The sequence below is a fragment of the Pygocentrus nattereri genome, chromosome 7 (genome assembly GCF_015220715.1).
Source record: "Pygocentrus nattereri isolate fPygNat1 chromosome 7, fPygNat1.pri, whole genome shotgun sequence".
NCBI lineage: Eukaryota > Metazoa > Chordata > Actinopteri > Characiformes > Serrasalmidae > Pygocentrus > Pygocentrus nattereri.
Window position 1 is genome coordinate 20,849,671 of NC_051217.1, and position 27,752 is coordinate 20,877,422.

General features: G+C 39.1%; 1 protein-coding gene across 1 annotated transcript; it reads left to right on the forward strand.

Moving 5' to 3' along the window:
* Positions 1-114: 114 nt before the first annotated feature.
* On the forward strand, positions 115-27,506 carry pdcd10a (programmed cell death 10a). The gene is made up of 8 exons (XM_017682299.2): positions 115-272; positions 9,597-9,763; positions 10,458-10,511; positions 16,275-16,392; positions 20,838-20,964; positions 22,431-22,509; positions 24,688-24,770; positions 26,975-27,506. The coding sequence occupies exons 2-8, from the start codon at positions 9,674-9,676 to the stop codon at positions 27,054-27,056; spliced, it is 633 nt and encodes a 210-aa protein (XP_017537788.1). The 5' UTR covers positions 115-272; positions 9,597-9,673; the 3' UTR covers positions 27,057-27,506.
* Positions 27,507-27,752: the final 246 nt, after the last annotated feature.

Genomic DNA, 27,752 nt, shown 5'->3' on the forward strand with positions numbered 1-27,752 from the left:
AATCATTTTAGTCATGCAGGGGATAGCCAATAAGAGCCACCGCTGGGAGTTGTAGTTTTATTCTTATAGGCGTCGCACTTGTACGCGTCGGGAAAAAACTACACCTCTCTGTGTCTCCACCTTGCGAACGGCATTCATAGCAAAAAACAGATCCTCCCTTATTTTGTGGATTTTGGTCATGCAGAAAACTTCCGTCTTTGGTCAGAGAGACAACGTTTAGAGTCTTTGGACGTAAACAGCTGACAAGAGGAGGATTTAGCTCGGCACAGCAGGTATGAACTAACGCAGGCGTAGCTACTGAACTCCGCTAGCGAGCGCGGCTAGTGCTGCGTTAGCTAGCACTAATATAAATTTAAGCTAGCCGGTTAGCTTTGTTAGCTAGCAGGCTAACTTAGCTTCACGACCCCACAGTAAGAAAGTCATTCGCTATAACCGCGTTTTGACCCCTCTTTGGCTTTATTACCGTGTTTAAGACGCGTTCAATGACAAATCCTTGACAAAAGTAACTTAGAAGCCACCTTGTTTGCCCGGTTGGCCGAGCTGGTCGAACGTCTAAAGCGGCTAAACTAGCTTAGCATTCATGTTTGGTTGATGTTATCTGGGCTGGCGATGGCTGAGTACATTTACAGAGAGACGTCGTCGAAGGAAAATGGTTTTCCATTTCCAGAAATTAGATTTCAGTTCTTTTGAATGCAGTTTTCCTTCAGCAGAATGGTAAGTTAAGGTTAAAAGCACGCTTTTTTTGTTTCTCCGCTCATTGTCCACTTTATCAGCTCCACTTACTGTATAGCTGCACTTTGTAGTTCTACAGTTACAGACTGTAGTCCATCTGTTTCTCTGATACTTTGTTAGCCCCCTTTTACCCTGTTCTTCAGAGGCCAGGACCCCCATGGACCCTCACAGAGCAGGTATTATTTGGGTGGTGGGGTCGTTTTCAGCACTGCAGTGACACTGACGTGGTGTTGGTGTGTTGTGCTGGTGCGAGTGGATCAGACACAGTAGTGCTGCTGGAGTTTTTAAACACTGTGTCCACTCACTGTCCACTCTATCAGACACTCCTACCTTGTCAGTCCACCTTGTAGATGTAAAGTCAGAGACGATAGCTCATCTGCTGCTGCACAGTTTGTGTTGGTCATCCTCTAGTCCTTCATCTGTGGTCACAGGACGCTGCTGGCTGGATATTTTTGGTTCTCAGTCCAGCGGTGACACTGAGCTGTTTAAAAATTCCAGCAGCAGTGCTGTGTCTGATCCACTTGCACCAGTGCAACACACACTAACACACCACTACAACGTCAGTGTTGCTGCAGTGCTGAGAATGATCTACCACCCAAATAGTACCTGCTCTGTGAGGGTCCTTGGGGGTCCTGGCCACTAAAGAACAGGGTAAAAGGGGGTAGATGAACAGATGGACTACAGTCTGTAACTGTAGAACTACAAAGTGCACCTATAGAGTAAGTGGAGCTGATAAAATACACTTACCTATTTCTGTATGTAGAGAATGGACGTCCATTTGTTCTTACAGTGGGATTCTGTTTGTTTCAAGCGAGTTAGTTTTCTGTAGAATGGGTTTCTGCTTCTATGGTTGGAATGAGTATTAAGATAACATCTTTGGTTTATGAGAGATCTTCGCTCATATTCAAATACCACTGTCAATGGACTAGCATAGTTAACGAATTAAGGAGCTGTTTCGCATGAAACCCATTATTCAGTTTTTCTCTCCTCATTTGCTTATTTATAAAATAATAATTTATTTTATATTTATAGAGCAATAAATTATTTGTTTGCCATATTTTTCAACTCTGGTACAGAGGACTAAGAACCCTGACTAGGAAACATTGATATGTCCAGTCGAATAAGGCTTCTACTCTGGAAAGTGTGTTGCGTTTATCTTTTTCAATGGTAAGGCAGTTAAGTTCGCTGTCATTTAGCTGGACATCAGTTAGCCATCGTAGATAGCTTCACATACATAGGAAGTAATATATCTCACGTCGGGTCGATCGGAGATGAAATTAGCTCACGGATTATTAAGGCTAGAGTGCCATATACGGGCACCTGTGGAATCTGTAGGACGTGTCGCTCCAAGTTAAGGGGCGTGTCTTCAATGCCGCCGTACGTCCAGTCCTTCTTTATGGGTGCGAGACATGGCCGATGGTTGTCGAAGACTCGCGACGCCTAGCAGTATTCGATCACAATTGTCTTCATCAGTTAGCTAAAGTAAGACTAAGTGATAAGGTGAGTAATGCAGAAGTGAGGCTCCGCGTCCTGGGGAAAGATCTAGGACAATATTCGATAGTTGAAAGAATCCAACTAGCTAGACTGCGTTGGCTCGGGCACACCCTGCGAATGGAAGAACCTCGACTACCAAAGTGGGTATTGTTCTCTACTGCAGGAAAGGACTGGAAAAAGCCTCGTGGTGGTCAACCCATGACCTGGTCCAGAGGGCGTATGGCGTCATGTATGGCGGCTTCATACACTTGAAGATATGGCTAAGAATAGGAATCTGTGGCGGGCATGTTGTCAGTTTTTATCAAGCCAGACTGTTTGACAAGAACGACGCGTTTGATGATTCTTGTGATGACCAAGACGGCATTTCTTCCCATTTTCCTATTTGCTTTACCCATCCCTCCCCATTTTACTTATATAAACCGTGTTTCTTTCCAGCCGTTGATGCGTGGCAGTCAGCAGTGGTATTCTTCTATACCTCTGTTACACTGTATTTGATGATGATGTGTAAAGGAAGTTGATATGTCAACTGTTCATTATTTTTCTTAAATACATTACAGTATTTTACAAGTGCTTGTTCTCCAGTATAATATTGAGTAAAGGTATCTATCTTTTACTCAGTTACCATTTCGAGTACATGTACTTAAGTAAAATACTGATGGGTTTGTGCTCTCTTGGGTATTTTTAACTCCAGTATAGTAGTGAGTAAAGGACTGTACTTTTAGTCATTTACTTTTTCCCATTCATATTTACTCTTTTGTATTGAATTCCTTTATATTTTGATTGCGACATCTGTACTGTGTTTTTTTTTTTTTTTTTTTTTTTTTTGATTGATTGATTGATTGATAACATTTCTAACTTTGGAGCATTAGCGTTTTATTTTAGACCAAAAGTATCCTGAAAAGAGAATACAGCCATGTGATCTTTAGTGTCTAAGCTGATAGATGCTGGATTCTTAGCTCTAAATTACTTAGTATTTATCTACTTTTTTGACCTGATACTTTTGTACTTCTAGTCAAGTTGTGTGGTAGCAAGGTACTTTTACCTGAGTCATTATTTTACCTAAAAATACTTTTATTTGAGTATGGATGTAGGCTTCTCTACCCACCTCTGTTCACCAACCAGCCTTTTGTGATCACGAAATTTTAGCAGACAGTTAATTGCCGTATAAATAATCCGTTAACAAGTTAGTTGTCCTTTTTTTTTTTTTTTGTCCACTGTATGCATCTATTAAAGTGTAAGCCTAACTTGCCAAATGGGCTGATTAGCTGTTTTGCTTCCCAGTTGTCAATACTTAACAGCTCCCAACTCAAATAAATAGATACCGCTCACCGCTGCCCTCTACAGGTCACACAGCACCAGTCAGAAGTTAGAGCAGTTGACATTGTGGAAAAACAAACATGTTCTGCTTTTATTCATTCATTTGTGTTTGCCTCAGACAACAAATGAAGAAACACTGAAAACTGAGCCAGTTTACTTTTTGTTGCAACGTGAACATGTGATTGTGAAAAATCTGTGTGCAAATGCATTGCGGACGTCTTAAATGGTTGCAATTGGATGATTATGTAATAATTGTGACAGAGGCGTCAGCTGTAAGAGCACTAGAATATGAACTAGGATGGCATGTTGATGTGTAAATCACTATTATAGAATTATTACTGCGCAATTAGTTCACTAGAGTAGTTTAATCTTCTTGGAAGGCTAATGTTATTGGCTTTTATGCTGGAGTCCACATATTGCTTTATGTTTTTGCTCTTATTTTCACTCTCAACAGAGGAAAATACAAGGTTTTTGATTCTAGATATTATTCTGTGTAGCTGTTAGGGCTGGAAGATTAATCGTTTTTATATCGAAATCGCAATTTAAGTTGCAGTTTTTTTTAATTATAGCCTATGCTCTTAAAAATATATAGTTCTCCAAGGTTCTTAAAATGATTCTTTATATTTTATACAGAAACATGAACACTCAGACCCATTTGCATGCATCAGAAGTTCTTTGCGTGATGAATAGGTTCTTCAGATTGGAGAATGTGTTGTATGCGGTTCCGTGTAGCATCAATATTGTTCTGGCATTGTTACTTTGTTGCTTACTCATGTCAAGCTTATAACAATATAAGAACATCTCGGTGCTGTAGAGAACTCTTTTCAAAAAGGTTCTATGTAGAAACATATACAACACATTCTCCATAATCTGAAGAACCATTTCACCACGCAGTGAACCTTTTATTCATACAAATGGGTTGGAGTTGTATGTAGAATCACTGTCTTTACTAAAGAACCTATGAAGGACCATTTTTATTAAGTGTACATTAGCAAAAACGTTGTTCTAAGTTTGAAGAGGGGAAACGGAACCTAGTAAGAGTTAGTGACCTGCCTGTTGGTTAGACCAATCAGAGGTAACCAAACCTCCATGTGTTGTGACATCACAGACACAGCTCCCGACATTCAGACGTCGAGCCTCAAGACGGAAAAGCTGAATGTTGTATTTTTTAGGCAAAACAAATCAGGCCTGACTCTCATTTTTTTTTTAAAAATCACAATTTCAATTGCAGTCACAATAAATGTTGGAAAAATCGTAATTAGATATCTTCCACAAATCGTTCAGCCCTAGTAGCTGGAGACCTTTGTGTGAATGAATGCGTGTGCGATATTGTTTAATATCAGAGCAGCTAGAAATGAGCTTAATTTACTAGTAAGCAGCATAGCTAATTAGCCAAATTAGATGCTTTAGAGTGGCATAAAATGACAATTATTTTCTTAATTGTGTTTATTAAACAGATGTCAAAAAATAACTCCTCTGATTATAATAATTAGTAATAATAGTAATTCTCATGTAAATATAGATGTTGTTTGCTTGACATAGCCTAACTTATAACTCAGGTTATCAATATCTTTTAAATTGATTTTGAGTACTATTTTCCAGTTTCAGTGACCAAATTCTTATTAAGATTAGAAGATAAATCTGTCAATAATGTTTCCTTTTAACTTTTCTATTCACTGTGTGCACGCAGCTATCGGACTATTAAAACTATAAATTTGCGAAATACTGCATTTTTCCTGTTTTATCACATTATCGCAGCACATTGACAGCCATTGAGGTTTTCCTTTCTTTTGTGCCACAAAACATTGTTGTTTTTTTTCTTATTACAGGGAAAACATTAAAGTAAATAAATTCAACAGTTATGAATATAACTGTTATAAATAAGTTTAAAAATAGTGTCGGAAATGGGAAACATGGACACATTTTTTTTCTGAGCCAAAAAACTTTAAATAAAAACTTTTATTATAATATTACAAATGAAATAAAAACCCATTAAATATGTTATAAATGTATTAAAAATAAAAGCAAAAGCTCCTCAGACTTTTCACTGTATCATGTCAAGCTACAGTTGATCTACTAAATGATATAAATGTTGTTTATCTGCACAAAACTAATAACTCTGGCCATGTTTTGAGGCGATTTGGTGAGAATGACCCAGTTATTCAATAGTCTAATAGGCTCCAGAAAAAAGTCTGCAGGAAATGAAATTGTGGTGATTAAATTCTCATTTTTACATTAGCAGGATGCATATTTTCTTGCGCCGTAATGAGATGACACGAGCTCCTGACCTCCTGGGATATTTATGGACGTTCTTGCGAATATTTTGTGGTGTAATAAAGGATGCAGATGAAAAGGCCTGTTGACGAATAGCCCGGAGACTCTGCCATGCATCACCGAGACAGATCGGATCGGAGCTTTTCGAACTGCTGAGCGTGTTTATAGTATTCGGGGCTTCATGCCAGAACAGCCCCTCGTTCCTCATTTATAATTAATATGAGTTATGAAATACAGAGAGGACGGAAAATGAGATTTAATGGCCTGCAATAAGCCACTTAATTTAAACAATGCAGTAAAGTATTTTTCGGCTGTGTGAAATAGCCTGACGTACTTCATGCGATAGAACGTAATTTCACAATATAATAACGTCTCCCTTCGTTTTTGTGAGCCAAACCTCATCGCATGTCGGCCTGGAGGCCTCACGCATTAGTCTAATCACTTTTTATGCCGGCGTTCGTTTAAATCGCAGCGTTATTCCAGGTTAAAATAGTGCCATTGTCTTGTGAAGGCCGGAACAAGGCTGTTCTGAGCTTCAGGGTGTTGGCTGTTCAGGTCGAGTGGCGTCATCACAAAGGAACGTTTGAGGAATCAGGTGTTGGCCTACCTTTGTGACGAGGAAATGCAGATGGTGAGTCATGGTGTTCGTTGCCTGGCAGACTGACAACACAGTCACAGACTGAGCTTCCAGTTTATGAGATCTGACTGGCTTGTATCTACACTTATTGGCCATTTCATCAGAAGCACTTACCACTAATGCGCACCTAGTAGGTTTACAGTAACAGACTGCAGCCCATCTGGCACATCAACATAGAGACAACCACAGGACCACCACTGGCCACATAGACTATAGCAGTGGTTCTCAACTGTTTCACACCTGTTCATAACTACTAAGCATGGCAGCCCACAGGAAAACAAAAATCAACATTTTAAATACAGTTTTCTTTCTCTACGTTTCCAGGGCCTGAAATAGATCAGATTGTCCATTTTGGTTTAATCACAGGTCACAAAATGTGCAGTTATGTTAAACACTTTTTGCAGGGATCTTAAACAAAGGGACAAAAGCAAAAAAGAAATGTATGTGGTGGATGTGGACAGTGATTTGGAGCTGCAGTACATCGTGTTTTCACTGAAAATACTCCATTGCCTTTGGCCTTGATGTCTGTAGTTTTTAGGGTTTTCTTGTGAAGAATTTTTTATTGAGGAAAACGTACAGAAGGAGGAAGGAAACAACGTACACCATATTTTTTTTCCTGTTTTTAACCTCCACCTCCATCTATGTATATATGTGTATGTATGTGTGTGTGTGTGTGTGTGTGTATATATATATGTATATATATATATATATATATATATATATATATATATATATATATATATATTAGTTTAAATATGAAGTAGGTGTTTTTTTTTCTTCTGTAAAGTTACCATTTTGGAGAGGTTTTCTTCCGACAACAGTGACACCCCTCTCGCTCTCTCTCGCTCTCAAGAAAAACATAAACAAAAATATAACTAACTCACTTATTACTACATATAAAACCTACATGGTTTACACACAGTAGGGACCAACCATTGTTCGTCTTTAGACGACCCACCAGCAAATTTGATCTACTGATCAGTTTCAGTTTTAAGAAATTGAATTAAATATTTTAATGATTCTACTTTTTACTCAAATTATTATGATAATAATAGTTTTCAATAGAATGTTTTGTGTTCAATTACAAAATGGTCATAAATAGAAGCATTTAATAGTGCTCTCAGATTTTGGACCCTCGTGTACATTGAAACCATTAGAAATTTTTATTATATTCTAATAAATATTTTGGCCATACCTCACACTTCTAGGTGTGGTTTCCGATAAAGTGGTCATTGTATCTTTGTGTGATTTGTATGATGTCAGTGGAGCCACTAAGTCCAGTTATTAAGTGGTGACTTCTGAGGACTTTGTGAGAATGCCAACCAGATAGGGTTTTCCACTGGGGTGAAGGCCTTTCGACTACCTGGAACTGTTTGATCGTGCCTGTGGATCTGAGATCATGACTCATTTCCCCTCAATCGTCGTGTGGAAACAGCATGACGAAGACTTGGAGAAGTTTTGATGGATGCTGAGCTCCTTGTAGGAGCTCACTCCAGTGTTGTGGACTACCTGTTTCAAAAATCAGCATGTTTTCATAAAGTCTCCTAATCTAGTGGTCCTTTACATACAGCAGTCTTAAAGACACAATACGATAAACAGCCAATTTAATTCTAAGGTATAAAGAGAGGTCAGAAAATGAAGATGTAGAAAGGAATTACGACTGTTTTTGGTATATAAAGCCAAATGAGATGAGCGCATATATAGAGATGGGCCAGTGCTTATGTTTTAAAACAAATACTATAGTCTCAGCCTTCATCACACTGGGTTTAAAACAAATACAGAATGAATTGTACCTGTTGATATTTTATAGAAATAAGATTGTGCTGCATAAAAAAGCAGAATTCTACTGATTTCTGCATAATTCAGTGTTGAAGATGTAAACAGAGTGATTTAGAGTGGTTTATTGTGAAATGGTTCAGATCTCTTTACAGTGGTGGTGATAGGAACCGGACGTCGCCATGACTACAACACAAATATAGCCATTTTATTTACTATCCAAACCCACCAGTGAACCGACACGAGTCTCCTGTATGTGGTTCAGATGTACTGGAGGCCATTAGATCAGCATGTTAGCTCAGTAAACTGGGGGTTATAAGCAAGATACTGTCGGTCATCAAGATAAGTAACCGTGTTGACGTCTTTGGCTTAGACCAGCAAGCGAAAAAGTCATCTTAACACAGGAAGGGAAGTGGCTGATAAAGTGGGCTTTAATTAAACTAAATCCTTAAACTAATCCTGCTGTGTTTGTACTGTTTCTGTTGGCACAACGAGGCACTGTGATGCCAGCGAAAGTTGTTTTGCTCATAAAGCAGCTCTGAACTAATGTTTTTGGCTATATTTATCTTCAGCGCTCGGCTTCATGTTCATCAAAGGATCTTCCTGGGTGTGAAGAAAACTGTCAAAGCTGCTCTTTTCCAAACTCTTGTTAAAAGATCATTTTGAAAGTCTTCTAGTCCAGAGGTGTCATTTTACCTTATTTTACTTATTGTTCATTTTATTCATGGTTTCTTTTTCTGCTTTTGTTACTTAATTTAACAGTTCAGTTGTAAAGCACTTTGAGCTGCTTTGTGTTAAATAAAAATTTATCGTTGTCATTATTATTAAATTAAACCAGTCAGGATGGTGCTGGATGCCATGTAGTGATGGTAGTAGCGCCATTAGAGCATGGATATTCCACAAAAAAAAAAATTAAACATGATGCCTTAATTAAATTACCAGCTGTCCAAAATTAATTTTAGATTCTGCTTTAATGAATGTATTCCCTAACCACTCCGCACTCGCTAGCAGTAATAATGCTAACCAATCAGCTCTCACTAGCACCATAACTCTTTAAACGCACCTGTAATCACTAACACAGCAGAGTGAAAAGAGCAAATGGTGCTTTATTGAGTAGGAACACAGTGAAAATGATGCTAATGATTGACAGTAATAAGTGCACTCTAATGAAGCTTGTTTTATTACATCGCATAAGCTCTTATTTGAAGAAAGATTCATGATGCCAGCCTTTTAATAAGGTCAGAGTTTTAGAAAGCTGGTTGTGTCCAGATGTGTGACAGGCCATGTATCGTGACTATCCAGCTTGCTTGAAAATGTCGCTCGTCTAGCTGGACTAATCTGTCTAATCTGTTCTTCCTGCTCGCAGAAGTCACCTGGGCTCCGACTCTGCACGTCTTCGGGAGTGAATGACGCTCCGCCCATCCTCTCATCACCACGACGACGATGACAATGGAAGAGATTAAGAATGAAGCGGAGACGGCCTCGATGGTTTCCATGACGCTCTATGCTGTGATGTACCCGGTCTTCAATGAGGTGAACAGACTGATAAGAACGAGTCTTAAAAAGATAAGGTCTAAAACATGCAGTGTACACGTTCCTCACTCAGCCCAAATGTAGTCTGTCAGCCCAGACACGCTTGGTGTTGAATTAATCCTTAAAATCACAACATATGTAAAAAGCACCATCTGCGTAATAGACAGTCACTGATGTTATATTTAGTTAAACTTGCAAAGTGTTGCATAAGGTTCTTCTCCAAACCACAGTGTGGACCCAAACTGTCAGCTAAAGTTAACGTAATGATCCCATCAGAGGTTTGTAGTGAGGAGAATTTTGTCTTGAGACAGTCACAAATTAATGGGTTTCTGTGAAGCCTTTTGTTGAAAATTTGTACATGATGAATCATTTTAATACAGATAAATGTACTCATCTACTCACTGGTCAGCACTTAGTAGCGGTAATGCCAACCAATCAGCTCACAGTAGCAGTAATGCCAACCAGTCAGTGCTCGGTAGCACTTTAACTCTTTATTTTTTACATACGACATGGAGATGTTTATGTAGGTCACATCCTGCATTTTACCTTCCATTTTTGGGCAGAATCAGTCCATGAGCGGTGTGTGGTAGCAACAGCACAGCCTGATGTTTCTGTCTTTGCTGTAATGGGTTTCTGTGTGTAGTGTATGCAGAGAAGGGTAGGAGTCTAACAGTGTTTCTGCTGGTGTTTGCAGCTGGAGAGAGTGAACCTGTCTGCAGCGCAGACCCTGCGGGCTGCTTTCATAAAGGTAAGAGACACACCTGGCCAGAGCCTGAACCTGAGTCACAGTGGGCTAAAGTAACGAACAGAGTCTGGCTTTGTTAGTGTTTTAGCTCTGTATTTACTTCAGTCCAGGGGTTCTCAACCTTTTCTACACCAAGGCCCACCTGTTTATAAACACAAAGAATGGTGGCCCACAAGAAAACTGAAATTAACCTCTTATTATTCTCCAGGGTATATTTTGGTTTGTCCGTCTGAATTTAAGTGACAAAATCGGAAGGCACATTATTCAGTAACTGCATGAAGTAAATGTAAATTTTTATTTATTTGATAAAAGCTCCCCTCAAATTAACAGAACATGTGTTTTGTGATCACACATATCGCTGTATGTATACAATTTACTGCTGAAAGCCAAAAATCTCAGACGCTCTGTGTTATTTTATAAAATCCTTTTTAAAGGGTAGATCATTGAAGAGACGCCATCTGTTTATAGTTTATAGCCCAGATTTGTGGAAAATGGGCTTTTACAAACAAACAAACAAATAAATAAATAAAAAAATTTACATTTACTTCATGCAGTTACTGAATAATTGGCCTTACGATTTGGTCATTTGAATTCAGATGGACAAACCAAAATCTACCCTGGAGAATAAGAGGTTAAAATTACATCACCATCTATTTGACTGGAGAGATGAGTTACAGCCTCATACGACAGCCAGCTTCTGAATGTAGCTTATGAAATATGAAAGTTGTGAGGAATATGACGAAGTGCGTTTTGGAACCACCGATGGTCTCAAGGAGTTGAAGAGGTTAAGTAGAATATTTTTTTTTGTCTTTTCTTAAGAGCTGAAACTGGAAATCTGAGAATAAGGTACCCCAGTTTTGGGGGTATTTGTGATTTAATTTGAATTTGTCAAACCTCAGTCCACTCACTGGGCCTTAGGATTAACAATGTCACAATCAACAATAATAATAATAAACCTCACTTATTTTGGCTACATTCACTTTACCAGGCTGAAGTGGCACAAATCAAATTTTTTGCTCTAATGTGACTCAGATCTGATGTTTTCAGGGCTGTGTGGACGCAAATCTGATCTTTTTTGACATCCGACCCGAGTCACTTTCATATGTGGTTGTAGATCTGATGCGTATCGGATTGGTGGCCATGTGACCTTAATGTGACCCCCCCCCCCCCCCCCACTGCAAGTGCCCATCATGGAGTGTTACCGTGGCAACAGTGCCGAACAGAAATTAAAGGCTGTAAACGGAAAAGCAATGTGTCTCACCTTTTTCTCCTTCATCTGGCTCTAATAATGAAGCTGAGAGCTGATCAGAGTTAGTGATCTTCTTAGCGAAGCTCGTTCTGCTCGTTAGTTTGTGCTGCTGATGCAGTGATTCAGTCACGTGACATTACTGAGTAGTTTACTCATGAGGGTCATTTCAGGATGCCGGTTCGTCACATTAATGACAGATTTGAGTCAGTTACCTAAACGAGTGTGAACCATCGTGTCAGAGATCAGATTTGAGCAACAAGGCTTGTAATGTGAACGAGTAGCTTTTGTTGTTGGTTTATCAGTTTGAGCTTAGCCACTTGCTTTGTTGATGCTCGGCCAAAAATACTATCCATGACCCAAAATCAAACGCAGATCTTCGCTATTATTTGACTTTACAGCAGCTTGTGGTGCAGAAATGAGAGTAAATGAGAGTCTGTAAAGATTGAGACGATAGGACAGTAGGATTATGCTGACAGGACTGCGCTAACTTGCTGCTAGAAGAGGAGGAGAGCCAGCTCTGTTGATGAATCCCTATATATCATCATGGACTCTGTTCCCACCAGCGGCCAGGGTTCATTTGGAAGTGGACCGGTTCAGCTGTCTGTTGCACACATGAATACGGATGGAGTTTTCCCAGAAGTCAAAATGGAGCGAACTAAAGAAAGTCTGTCCACACCAAACGAGGCAGGTGTGAAAGTGCTCTGAGAAACTTCTCGGTCTCTGGCTTGCTGTCTGCGTCACATGCCCATGGCTGTGTTGTCACACTGATGACGTGCAGTGTTATCATTTGTATGTGTATTGTTTATAGTTTGAAAATGTTTGCTTCTTGATTCTTAATCATTAACATCTTCAACTCCTTGAGACCACCGGTGGTTCCAAAACGCACGCTTTTTTATTCTTAACTTTCTTATTTCATAAGCTACATTCAGAAGCTGGGCGTTGTATGAGGCTGTAAGTCTTCTTTCCAGTCAAATAGATGATGTCATTTTAAACCCTTATAATAAAAGAAGCTGAACGCAGTTTATTTTTCTACTGAAAGTCGACCCATTTTTCCACAAATCTGGGCTGTAATATAAACAGATGGTCCTCAGTGATTTGCGCTGAGTTTTTTAATGTGTTTCCACTTGTGGTTTTTATGATGTGATGTTATTGGCCCACTACAAATTACTGCCTTCCCAGACTTCATTCTTTTCTGATCCCTACAGGTTGAGAAATCCTGCTTTAGTCCATGTTTATAGATAATTGTCATGCAGTGTCAGAGACCACAGTATCATGTCTAGCAGAGATGCTGACCAGCTTTCTCCAGTTGAGGCAGGCAAGATAAGGCAGAATACTCCAGTGATGTCCACCATTCCCTCTCGTGTGTTTATGTACTGTAAATGTGCCATAGTTTATTGTTATATGGCCGTTTTCGAAAGTCTCTGTTCGTTAAACAGGCTTATTATGTTACTGTGCCTTTAAGGCTTGCATATGTAAATGAGCTCTGTTCTGATTGGCTGCCCTTTACACTGTGTTGCTCAAGAAGCAGTCCGGGCTGAAAAACTACTCATAACTTCAGTGAAACTGGGTGGAACTGAACTGAATTAAAAATGGGCTGGTTTCGCTCCTTAGTTTCTATATATATTCTGGGGATTGAATGATACGTTTTGAAACATTAACTGTGTTTACATAAGACTTTAAACTCTATTGTCTAGAATTTTTATCATTGCACAATTAAAACGATATATTGGTGTAAAAATGAACTATACCAAGTCACATTTATCTTGTGACTTTGGCTGATAGAAAGTGATGGAAATGTGCTAATGTGGGTCCTGTGTTCATTCAGCCATAAATAAATAAATAAATAAACGCTGATGAAAATCTGGTGCATCGCTGAATATAATTGAACAGTTTCAATTAAATGTTGCAGATTAGCATTTAATTAACATAATGCTTTGAGCAAAATAAAATCCTCTGGCTGTAAAACACAAAAAGGATTTATTTTGAAATAAAATGTTATTATATAATTACTGCACTGAGGAATCAAGATACTTTTAACGCAAAATACTGAAAAATCTAATAAAATCTTGACCTCAGAAACCAAAATTGTATTGCTAGTAAAAGGTTGGACCCCCTTTTGCCTTCACAACTGCCTTAATTCTTCATGTCATACTTTCAACAAGGTGTTGGAAACATTCCTCAGAGATTTTGGTTGGTTATTTGAGTTACTGTTGCCTTTCTATCATCTCGACCAGTCTGCCCATTCTCCTCTGACCTCTCACATCAACAAGGCATTTTCGTCCACACAACTGACCGCTCACTGGATATTTTCTCTTTTTTGGACCGTTCTCTGTGAACCCTAGAGATGGTTGTGCTTGAAAATCCCAGGAGATCAGCAGTTTCTGAAATACTCAGACCAGCCCGTCTGGCACCAACAACCACGACACATTCAAAGTCACTTAAATCCCCTTTCTTCCCCCATTCTGATGCTCGGTCTGCACTTCAGCAAGTTGTCTTGACCACCTCTACATGCCTAAATGCATTGAGTTGCAGCCATGTGATTGGCTGATTAGCTATTTGTGTTAACAAGCAACTGAACAACCTAATAAAGTGGACGGTGAGAGTATATATGTATTGTTAAAGCTCTAGTGTTTATAGTACATGTGAAGATGAGTGCAGGAATGTGTTCCTCTTTTTTTTTTTATTACATCTGACCTTTCACTTAGTAGTTTTATTGGTTTCATGTGTGTATCATGGCTGTGAGTCATTATGAGACAATAAAGAAAGAGTGAATGAATGAATATCTGACTGAACAGTGTATCACAGTAGTCATGCACTCCAAAAGCAGGCCCAATAACTATGACCCATTAAAATAGAGGACAGAGGGACCTGCACATATTTACGACCTCTGCACATGAATTATTTTTATAACGAACGACAAGGGATAGATTAGATCGGAAAGGAAGCGGTTAGAGCAAATTGGCCTACGTTTGTGCTGGTGTTAATATTTAACGTTTCCTGCCATCCAGGGATTTCTTTCATAGCTTGGAAAACGGTGCAATGAAACCAACTTAAAACGCTGTTTATGGTTTTGGTCCCACTGCAGTAAGTGGTGCAGAAAATATTTAATTTTGTGAAATATAAGCTGCACAGCTGTGCAGAATAAGGCAGACATAGCTTGATATTGAATGTTTGGTGATACTGTCCTTTGAAGGGATATTTCAAAGAGACAAAAAGATAGGACGTTTCTGTAATACTGCCCCTGCTTTCTGGACCAAGTTTAAGCCTAACCCTAGACTAGATGATTTTCCAGCGGTGTTTCCCCCATTGGCACTGCAATTCAGTCTAAGACTATTAATCCATGTAGAATCCAATACTTTAATAATTTCCCAGTAATGTAATAACTTCAAAAATGTAACAAAAATTGTGCTTAAATTGGTCAGAAACTGCAGTAAAACCCAGTAAGCGTGTCTTAACTGATAATGGAATCATTCTTTTATTGATACTGTAATACTGTATTACAACATTGGCAGTTTATGACATTTAGAAGCTTTTATTCTTCTTTCTGAAAGACCCTCCAGTTTTAAGACTTCTGCTCTGGTCTGGAAAAAGTAATAAAGTCTCATGAGTATCAGATAAAATAAATTATATTAATTTTTAAGGAAAACAGCAAATCGGTCAGATTTGACCCGATCACAGCTATAGAGCTCACACTGGTACCTTCTGTTCTTCTCAGTGATGTAATAAGTTTTATCATCAGTTCATCACTTATCAGTGAAGACACTAGCCATAATAAGACACATGCAACCTGATAATCCATTAGTAATTGACTAATAGCTCAATCGGGGTAGAATACGTCCATGTATACACCTCACTCAGATGATGATAGTCCAATTGAGGCTATTCAGAATGAAGTTTCTGGGCTCCTGAGTGGCACAACGGTGTAAGCATTGGCCGTGTCATCAGGAGATCACGAGTTTGATCCCTGGTGATGCTACAGCCGTCCGTAGCCAGGAGTGCAAGAGAGCACAATTGGCCTCGCCCTCTCTGGGTGGGTAGGATGGCGCCCCCTTCTCCCCCATCACTCAACGCAGTGCTAGTCAGTGCAGGCGTCTGTTAGCTGACGTAACAGATCTGGCGGTTGGCGCTTTGAGCTGCCTTCACCCTCCTAGTGTTGGTAGCATCGTGCGATTGGGGGAGTCCTAACTAGAGGGTGAAATGTACACTGTGTCCCTCAAGAAGCAGTGCGGGCTGGAAAACTACTCATAACTCCAGTGGACCTGAGCGGAACTGAACAGCTGAATACAGTCGTGTGCAGTCTCAGTCAAATATGTGACCTCACAAAAGCAATGAATTTATTTGAGGTTTCTTTAACCACAAATTATAGCGTTTATTTGATGCTGAGAACAAATTAGTCTCAAAATGGGTTTTAATGTTCAGACATCAATGCTGTTAAATTACCACTTTCAGATCAATGAATCGATGCGGTTTTCTGCTGCTGAGATCGGCAGTAATCTGGTGTTTATCTGTCTGCTCAGGCGGAGAAGGAGAATCCTGGTCTGACACAGGAAATCATCATGAAGATCTTGGAGAAGAAGAGCGTGGAGATCAACTTCACTGAGTCTTTATTACGCATGGCTGCAGACGATGTAGAAGGTTGGTACAGGTGTATACTTAAAGATGGTTCTTCACCGATTGATTAGTAAAGAAAATGGTTCTCTGTAGAACCATGAACACTCAAAAAACCATCTGTGCAATTAAATGGTTATTTGCATAATAAAAGGGTTGTTGTAGATCAGGGTTGCAATGACTTTGGTCGACTAAAATCGACGACCAAATTAGTTGGCAACTAATTTAGTAGTCGATTAGTTTGTGACATCATTACGGGTCTTTCTCACGCTCACTAGGAATGTTTTGACATTACGACTTACTTGAGAGTTAACAGCGCATAGAGTTAACAATCATAATGAAATAGGTGATACTGGGTTACTGCTCTAATTTTTTTTTTCTCCTAGAGAAATGGTCTAAAATTACAATCGGCTTACAGTAACTTACATTAAAGGGCCTGTATAATGATAAATAAATTGTAAGATTACGAAAATGGAAAACGTCTGTTGTGGTGTAAAAAAAGTCCAAAAGGAGTTTTGCCAATTTATTGGATGAAACCACTGGACAAAACCATTTTTATAATGAAGGAAATATGAAAAATAGAAATCTAGACAGAAAAATCAGGCTAAATATGAAAAGTTTAACAAAAGTGAAATAAAATGGAAAAAAATGGGTGCCCTAAAGGGTCTGAAGCCCATCACTCCAGAATAGAGAGAGCCATCAGTCTGTCCATCCTCTCCGTGGCCTTTTCTCTCCCAAAAAGAACTGAGTCCTTCTACAAAGCCACCCCCCCTCTAATTTTATAACCCCCACTAGACAAGCCGTCATCGTCAGTAAGTGTTGAAGTGTCGTCAGTTGAATTGATAGTCGTCCCTCTAATCTATTTGTGCGTAAGTTTTGTGCGTCGTGTGTGTCCTGATATCTTCCCCTTGAGCCCAACAGCCTTGAACATCGCACAGATAAGCTCTAGGCACAAAAGAACATCTACACAGTGGCACATTTTAAGATAACTCCTGTAATGATTATATTTCTGATTCTTTTTAATGCCATTAAATAACACATAGCTGGAAGGGCAAGATCCCCAGATCCCTTACAAAATGTTTCTTTCTCTTTTTTTTAATGAGAGAGAGATCACCTTTATTAATCCCAGAGTACAGTAAAGAGCAAAAGTATTGTCGTATGCCATTATACAGATGCACAAGTAGAAGTAAATATACATAAAGTATACTAAAACATCATCAACAAAAACAGCCTGTTTAAGGGATAAAGTCAGGTCTTCTTAAACTTTTGCCAAATGTTCTAAAAATAAATTCTAAGCATTTTTTTTGTTTATGAAGTTTCCATTCAGAAGATAAGTGTTTTTTTTTTGTTGTTTGTTTTGTTTTTGTTTTTTTGGTCATGGTAACAATGAAAAACTGCTCAGTGCGCTTGAAGTTCAGACACTTGTCATGCAGCTACTGGCCTCTGGGTGGAGCTGTTTCCCCACAGATGTAAAAAGCCGTGTTGTGTGGTAATATTTTTTTCTGTCCTCATAATTTAGTTTCCTCCTCTCTGCAAGCATTTTTGTCACATCTTTAGATTTATGCTGCTAATGAATTCACAGGCACACGGAGAGAATCCAGGCAATGGCTTGTGTTTGAATTTAAAATTTACCTCCATCATTAAGCCAGACCCGTTTTCATACCTTAAGCCCATCTTTGCTCTCTCAATTGTAATCCTCCGCTGTGTGGGAGAGGGATAGCACTCTGTGTTATGATAAGAATGAGAAGCTGGTGTTCTATTTAATAGATACACCACCACTCAAAAGTTTGGAATTACTGTTTTAAAGCATTTTTTAAAAATGGTAGCTGATAAATGTATAAAATGATCCTAATCTGCAAGTCATGAACACATATACAGCATTCACATGATTAGCAGGATGCTACTAAGCTGTGAATAAATGCTAGGTGGGTCCAGTATGATCATCAGAGCTGTAGATTGTTCTAAAATAACTGATGAAGATGTAGAACCTCAAGAATGAAGTTCTGATTAAACATTCTGAGCACCTCCTTGTTTCTGCACTCACTGTTAATTTATCAGCTCCACTTACTGTATAGCTGCACTTTGTAGTTCTACAGTTACAGACTGTAGTCCATCTGTTTCTCTGATACTTTGTTTGCCCCCTTTTACCCTGTTCTTCAGTGGTCAGGACCCCCATGGACCCTCTCAGAGCAGGTACTATTTGGGTGGTGGGTCGTTCTCAGCACTGCAGTAACACTGACATGGTGGTGGTGGTGTGTTAGTGTGTGTTGTGCTGGTCATCCTCTAGTCCTTCATAAGTGGTCACAGGACGCTGTGGCTGGATATATTTGTTTGGTGGAACTATTCTCAGTCCAGCAGTGACACTGAGGTGTTTAAAAACTCTAGCCAGCACTGCTGTGTCTGATCCACTCCGACCAGTGCAACACACACTAACACACCACCACCATGTCAGTGTTACTGCAGTGCTGAGAATGATCCACCACCCAAATACTACCTGCTCTGTGAGGGTTCATGGGGGTCCTGACCACTGAAGAACAGGGTAAAAGGGGGCTAACAAAGTAACAGAAACAGATGGACTACAGTCTGTAACTGTAACAGTCTGTTTGTAGAACTACAAAGTGCTCCTATATAGTAAGTGGAGCTGATAAAATGAACGATGAGTGTATAAACAAGGAGGTGGTCATGATGTTATACCTGATCGGTGTAAATGTTTTTAGTCTTGATTTAAAAACAGCAATGGAAGGTGCTTTGGCAAATAGAGGGAGGTAGACATTGTCTTGGAGCGTAGACTGCAAATGCACAATCACCCTTAAGCTTCAGATGAGCCCATATATATATGACAACAAAATCACACAAAAATCATCAATGGAAATCAAATTTATTAACCAATGGAGGCCTGGATTTGGATTCACACACAAAATTAAAGTGGAAAAACACTACAGGCTGATCCAACTTTGATGTAATGTCCTTAAAACAAGTCAAAATGTGGCTCAGTATTGTGTGTGGCCTCCATGGGCCTGTATGACCTCCCTACAACGCCTGGGCATGCTCCTGATAAGGTGGCGGATGGTCTCCTGAGGGATCTCCTCCCAGACCTGGACTAAAGCATGCGCCAACTCCTGGACAGTCTGTGGTGCAACGTGGCGTTGGTGGATGGAGCGAGACATGATGTCCCAGATGTGCTCAATCCTATTCAGGTCTGGGGAACGGGCGGGCTAGTCCATAGCTTCAATGCTTTCATCTTGCAGGAACTGCTGACACACTCCAGCCACAAGAGGTCTAGCATTGTCCTGCATTAGGAGGAACCCAGGGCCAACCGCACGAGCATATGGTCTCACAAGGGATCTGAGGATCTCATCTCGGTACCTAATGGTAGTGAGGCTACCTCTGGCGAGCACATGGAGGGCTGTGCAGCCCTCCAAAGAAATGCCACCCCACACCATTACTGACCCACTGCCAAACCGGTCATGCTGAAGGATGTTGCAGGCAGCAGATCGCTCTCCACGGTGTCTCCAGACTCTGTCACGACTGTCACATGTGCTCAGTGTGAACCTGCTTTCATCTGTGAAGAGCACAGGGCACCAGTGGCGAATTTGCCAATCCTGGTGTTCTCTGGCAAATGCCAAGCGTCCTGCACGGTGTTGGGCTGTGAGCTTCATCTGTGGACGTCGGGCCCTCATACCATCCTCATAGAGTCGGTTTCTAACCGTTTGTGCAGACACATGCACATTTGTGGCCTGCTGGAGGTCATTTTGCAGGGCTCTGGCAGTGCTCCTCCTGTTCCTCCTTGCACAAAGGCGGAGGTAGCGGTCCTGCTGCTGGGTTGTTGCCCTCCTACGGCCTCCTCCACGTCCTTTGGTGTACTGGCCTGTCTCCTGGTAGCGCCTCCAGCCTCTGGACATTACGCTGACAGACACAGCAAACCTTCTTGCCACAGCTCACATTGATGTGCCATCCTGGATGAGCTGCACTACCTGAGCCACTTGTGTGGGTTGTAGAGTCCGTCTCATGCTACCACGAGTGTTAAAGCACCACCAACATTCAAAAGTGACCAAAACATCAGCCAGAAAGCAGAAAGGTACTGAGAAGTGGTCTGTGGTCCCCACCTGCAGAACCACTCCTTTTCCACCGTTCCATTTGCACAACAGCTGTGAAATTGATTGTCAGTGTTGCTTCTTAAATGGACAGTTTGATTTCACAGACGTTTGATTTACTAGGAGTTATATTGTGTTGTTTAAGTGTTCCCTTTATTTTTTGGAGCTGTGTGTGTGTGTGTGTAAAATATGTAGATGTTGGCTGTTGAAGTTCATGGACAGATGTATTCATATCACAGTTATGCCATTATTTTTGGGGTTTTTAGAGAAGCTGAAAAAGACTGTCAGAATTAGGTTCTGAATTTATAAATGCAGTGCATAGTATTGATGATGTGCTGTGTGTTATTACAGCCGTGACTGTTGCCTTTGTGTCTGTAGAGTACATGGTCGACCGGCCTGAGCGCGAGTTTCAGGAGCTGAATGAGAGAGCTCGAGCACTGAAGCAGATTCTCAGCAAAATCCCAGATGAAATCAACGACAGAGTGCGCTTCCTGCAGACCATCAAGTAAGCATGCACAAGCCATTGAAAAGTGTGGAATAACTTTTTACTAAGCTGCCTTAGCAAAGAGAATGTGGAAATGGCCTATCAACACCTTAGCAACCACCTAGGATAACATGGTAATGGCCTAGCAACACCTAAGCAGCTACCTAGGATACCATAGCAATGGCCAAGCAACACCTTAGCGACCACCTAGGATAAAAAGTTGCTGTGTAACAGCACCTAAGCAGCCATCTGTTGCTACCATAGCAACAGCCTAGCAAAACCTTAGCAACCACTTGGAGTACAGTTGCGGTGGTCTAGCAACATCTTAAGTCACCTAGGACACCATAGCAATGGCATAACAACACCTTAGCAATCACCTGGGGTACCACAGCAACAACCTTGAAGTACCTTAGCAACCACCTGGAATACCACCATGATGGTCTAAATGTTTTATTTCAAAATGCATTACAGACTACTTAACCTCTTTAACTATTTGGAACCACAGCTGGTTCCAAAATGCACTTCATGTTCTTCATAACTTTCATATTTCATAAGCTACATTCAGTATGAGCCTATAACTCTTCTTTCCAGTCAAATAGATGGTGATGTCATTTTAAACCCTTATAATAAAAGATGAACTCGGTTTGTTTTTCTACTGAAAGTCGACCCATTTTTTCCCCAAATCTGGGCTATAAACTATAAACAGACGGCGTCTCTTCAAAAAGATACAAAGAGGGTCTGAGATTTTTGGCTTTCAGCAGTAATATGTAAGCATATAGCAATATGTTCTTTTAATTTGAGGGGAACTTTTACAAAAAAAAAAAATGACTGAATAATTTGCCTTACAATTTGAGCATGTAAATTCAGATGGAAAAACAGAAATATACCTACAAGCCTAAGAGGTCAAAGAATTTTACTTTTTAATTGTTTTATCATATAGCTATGTATTATGATTAATACAATCTCTAATAAGGAAAAAACTTATACATTTTTGACAATCTGTCAACTGCTGCTGTTTTCAAAAACTTGTTACATGTGAAGTTGTTACAAAGGGATATACAGAATACTGGAATGAAGAGAGTTTGGAAAATGGTCATGTAAAAATGAATTAAGGCTATTTTATTCACCAGGGTATATTTTGGTTTGTACATCTGAATTTGTGACCAAAGCATAAGGCAAATTATTGAGTAACTGCATGAAATAAATGTAATTTTATTTTACATTACATTACATTTAGCAGACGATAAATTATTTTACGCTATTTTAATGATTTATTTTTTACTTTTTTCCCAAAATTGCAACCAGTTGTTTTGTAATTACTTGTGAAAGTTGATAAGACAGTAAAAAAGTGAGATGTGAGAGAGCACATCCTCCTGCTGCTTATGAGTGTCTCAGGCTTTCAGCTCCATCTGTTTCAGGTGGACGAGTGAGTGTGAATAGTCTGAAGCAGTAGTTTTATCTAACCGCTCCTTTATTGCCTCCCACAGAGACATAGCGAGTGCCATCAAAGAGCTGCTGGATACAGTCAACAATGTCTTTAAGAAATACCAGTATCAGAACAGACGAGTGAGTGACCCACACACACACACACACTAGTGGTGGGCGGATCAATACTGAAGTATTGATATTTCTAATCCATTTCCTTCCACACTGTTTCCACTTGAGAGTTGATCCTCACTGGGGGGCAGATCTCTGATCTTGATTTAATGCTGTTAGAATTCTTCAGCAATTCATGAAAACTCCCATTTCATCACAGTTCAATTAATTACAATCATTCTGGCACAATTAGAATTATTTTTAGATGTATAGCACCTCATGACACTGTCCTGTACTCACTCCTATTTAGCAAGCCAAAACATCTCCACAAGGGGGCGCCATTACCATTTGCTTCATAAGAGCATTGCTTTACATCAATGACACTGTCCTTGTTTTACACTAAGTATGCAAATGTAACTGGAAGAACTGTTTACTCAGTGATGAAATATAGGCAATAAAAACAAATTTTAATACTTCTGCAAAAGCTCATACATTTTTCTTGACCACTTTTAACAATTTGTCACTATAGATATCACTTGTAACACTATCTGTATTAAGTATGAGAGTTTGCCAAATGAATTTGTAAGGCATTATTCAAAAAAAAAAAAACCTGCAAGGCTACCGCAAGCCAGACACATCAGGTGGGCAAACGTAGCGTCCACTCAGCATTTTCTTGTTACTAAACTCTATTGAAGCCGTATTGCACGTCCACAGTGACTTGAAACTTCCATCAAGAAAGGAGTCAATCTAATCTTGAAGATTGACAAACAAATGCTGATCAGCTCTTACCTCAGTTAATGCCGACAGTTAACTGAGATACTTCATAACTTCTTTCACCTTCACGTTCTTTTTCTTGTACGTTTATTGAATGGAGGGACTTTTCAGGCGAAGTTTCTATTTGATTTAGTATCAAATAAAACCAAGGCTGCTATACTGATAGCAATATCGATACAGATTAGAGATAAGTGAATTAGCTTTCCCCTAACTTCAAACAAATAGCTGTGAAATATCTGAACTGCCACAAGAGGGCAGTGTAGAGAAAGATTACTGCAGCCATATAATCACTACCGCACAAAAGCACCAATAAACCTAAACCTAAAGCTCATGTTTCACTCTACTCATGTAGGTATGATGGAGTTAAACTTTCCAGCTGAAAGATACAAAATTAAATTAGTTATGATGTCAGTAGACTAGTAACATTAGCTGAGGCAAGGGGTGATGTCCAAGACTAGATTGACGCCCTTCTTGGTGTAAATTTCCAGCCACACCACCTAGTATGGATGGTCTGTAGCTGTACATATTTGTGTAATATTTTTGAAAAAATGCTTTACAAATTGGACTAGAACACCCACCCCTAGTACAGATAGTTAAACAAGTCTTCTTAATGAAATCTACAGTGAAAAATGTTAAATATGGACATCAAAAATTGTACGGTGTGAAAAGAGCTTGAGCTTTGTGTAACGGCACTTTTTTGCATTAGCCTTCAGGCGGCTGCAGTAGTCTTTGTGTTTTTTTTCTTTGGACAGTAAGCCAGTTTGCTTACTGTAAATTCCAAGTTACTATTGTATTTTTTTTAGATTTTCATGGCTATTTATACATTTAAACATTCTGGCTTATCTTTAATCTGTATACGGTCCTGCTATCTGGACAGTAGCATTGGAATTACTTGGTATTTACAAAATTTAAATGGTAACTTTACAGGAGAAGGGAAAAACCTTCTTTTCTTTTAATGTAAATCAATATAACCAGATTTTTTTCCAAGCCATTTTGGATCATTTCTTTTCATCCATTCATCATGAGATTGAGATGATCTGAAAATGCTGGTTGGCCTCTCCATTTTATATCAATAACTGAAAAACAACACAAATGGAGATGCAGGGTTTTGTTCCAACTGCAGCGATATAATCTTATAATTTTATAGTTTATTTTATAGTACGTCTACTAGATAGTTTATATATGCATATGTACAGATATCCACACATCTCATATAGTATGTACATCTCCTGAACGCCTGATTTTCATTATTGTTCTTTACATTATATTGTGTTGTGTTTTATTTTGCTTTTGGTGTTTAATACTTGTTAATATGTGTGACTCACCGAGCCAAATTCCTTGTATTTGTAACATACTTGGTGAAATAAAGTAATTCTGATTCTGAGCCTGTAAAGTTCTGTCACTGTGGCCAATAAGTTTCTTTTTGTTCTGCAGGCACTAGAGCATCAGAAGAAAGAGTTTGTGAAATACTCCAAAAGCTTCAGCGACACGCTGAAAACGTACTTCAAAGATGGAAAGTAAGTAGCTCTTCAGGACTCCATGCATATTTAATCTGCTTTTTTAATGGGGCATTTTAGTTTCACTCCTTAATGTATCAAGCCACGTTGTTTTTAATATGAATCCTCAAAGCGACTTTCTTTCCTGGTCAATAACGCGTGTTCTGAGAGTGTGTCGCAATCAAAGCATGACAGACTCATTGACACGGTATAGAAATAACATGACAGCTATTTTACAGAGTACGTTATCAGTTAATTTGCAGTGCCACATAAGAAAAGAAATCAATAACGGGACTCAATGTCCATGTTTAGAGTCGGTTATTCATTCAGTCTAATGAGAAACTGTAGAACTGACTCAGTTTATATCGCAATACCTACATTTAGAGTCAGTTATTCATTCAGCCTAATGAGAAACTGTAGAACTGACTCAGTTTATATCACAATACCTACATTTAGAGTCGGTTATTCATTCAGCCTAATGAGAAACTGTAGAACAGACTCAGTTTATATCACAATACCTACATTTAGAGTCAGTTATTCATTCAGCCTAATGAGAAACTGTAGAACAGACTCAGTTTATATCACAATACCTACATTTAGAGTCGGTTTTTCATTTAAAATTATAATTATTTTGTATTTTAGACTAGATCAGCTTTAGTGTTGTCATGTAGTCAAGCCAACATTAGCACTGTGGCTAATTTATTACTCTTTCCAACCTGTCTAGTTTAAAAAACACAGTCCATCACACAGTGTAGTAGACATGCAGTTAATACCAGCGTTAGTGAGGACAATAATAGTAATAATTAGAATAATTAGGTGTTCACAATGTATACTTGGCCACTACATGTGCTGATGAAATTATTAAAATACTTATGTTGCTAATAATTCCAAATGTTAGATTTACCTACTCTTGTGTCTCTGCATAAAGAGCCACCGATAAAAAATGTAATATATTTACAAACAAAATCATAAAGCACTGTATTAATTAGTGAATAATCAATTTTAACATCTGTGCACTTCATATATAGATTATAGCTTGGACGTAGTCCATGAAAAGGTAAAATGATCAGTTATTGATTTTGGGTTAGAACAAATGAAAGTGATAATTATTCTTATTCATTATGGGACAAGAAATGTTATAGATAATAATGATGATGATAATAATAATAATAATAATAATAATAATACACCGATCATCCATAACATTATGCACTTTGTAGTTCTACAGTTACAGACTGTAGTCCATCTGTTTCTCTCATACTTTGTAAGCCCCCATTTACCCTGTTCTTCAGTGGTCAGGACCCCCCCCCTGGATCCTCAGAGCAGGTACCATTTGGGTGGTGGATCATTCTCAGCACTGCAGTAACACTGACGTGGTGGTGGTGTGTTAGTGTGTGTTATGCTGGTTTGAGTGGATCAGACACAGCAGTGCTGCTGGAGTTTTTAAACAGTGTCCACTCACTGTCCACTCTATTAGACACTCCTACCTTGTCTGTCCACCTTGTAGATGTAGAGTCAGAGACGACAGCTCATCTGCTGGTGTGCAGTTTGTGTTGGTCATCTTCTAGTCCTTCATCATTGGTTACAGGATGCTGCCCACAGGACACTGCTGGCTGGATATTTTTGGTTGGTGGACTATTCGCAGTCCACCACCGCCATGTCAGTGTTACTGCAGTGCTGAGAATGATCCACCACTCAAATAGCACCTGCTCTGTGAGGGTCCATGGGGGTCCCGACCACTGACGAACAGGGTAAAAGGGGCTAACAAAGTATCAGAGAAACAGATGGACTAGTCTGTAACTGTAGAACTATAAAGTGCAGCTATACAGTAAGTGGAGCTGATAAAATGGACACTGAGCGTAGAAACAAGGAGGTGCTCATAATGTTATGCCTGATCAGTGTATGTTCTGACGAATAACGTAAAATAATTACATAAAATAATACAAATGGTTACAGTAACTCATGTCTGATGATGGCTTTATAAATTAGTGAATAATTTAATAATCAATTAATTAATAAAGTTTTTAAGATCAGTGCACAAAAAAGTACAGTTATCAGTTATTGGGTGAGGGTAGTAATTATTGGTTATCCTTATTGACCTATAAATTCTGTATGTTCTGGGCATCCATAATAATAGTAGTAATAATAATAATAACAATGCATTTACCTTTCTTATATATATATACACTGTATTGATCCAATATCTTTTTTTTTTTTTTCTTCAGGGCAATAAATGTGTTCATCAGTGCCAACCGGCTGATCCACCAAACCAACCTGATTCTTCAGACTTTTAAAACAGTTGCATAAAAAAATCTGCCTTTTTTTCTCCCTCTTTTCTTTTGTAACTTTAATATAACCTTTATATGAACATGTACAAACTTTTGGACTGTGTAATTTATGAATCCTGGCTAATGGGGCAAACACCTTAGGCCTGATTTGTTTTTTTTTTTGTTTGTTTTTTTTTTGCCCCCCCTTTTTTTTTCTTTCCCTTTTTCTGTCTCTCTTTTTCCCCCTCATCTAATCCCTAATTCTCTCCTTTAGCTGAATTAAGAGGCTCAGAGTTGTTCATGCCATTTTATTCTCAGCTATTTCCCCCTTTGTTCCTCCTTTTCTCTGTAAATACTGGACTTTTCCTGCTCCATCTGACCGCACTCAACTCCGACGAGTGGACAGATGGGAGTTGTATATTTAATAAATATTTGGTAGCAGAAATATTCAAATAAATGCACCACACATGTTGGAAAGGTTTCACTGGAACGTGTTTTGGTTTCATTTCTTTGCCTTCACTTAGAAACCTTACTTTTTTTTTTTTGTACCCTGAGGATTTTTCTAATATGTGCTCCGTATCTGTTTCGGCCCTTTTTAATCCTTCTAAAAGCCTGTGTTTTGAAAGGGATATTAATTAAATGGCTGTGACCTGATTTTAAAGCCCCGTCTCCATTGACGGAGGCTCCAATCAGCTAATTCTGATTATTTCGAGCCATTAAGCGATGTGGAGGAAAT

Coding starts and splice junctions, on each gene's coding strand:
- pdcd10a (XM_017682299.2), top strand. CDS start 9,674: ATGACAATGGAAGAGATTAAGAATGAAGCGGAGACGGCCTCGATGGTT. Junction 16,393..20,837: donor GGCTGCAGACGATGTAGAAG/GTTGGTACAGGT, acceptor TTGTGTCTGTAG/AGTACATGGTCGACCGGCCT. Junction 22,510..24,687: donor ACCAGTATCAGAACAGACGA/GTGAGTGACCCA, acceptor TTTGTTCTGCAG/GCACTAGAGCATCAGAAGAA.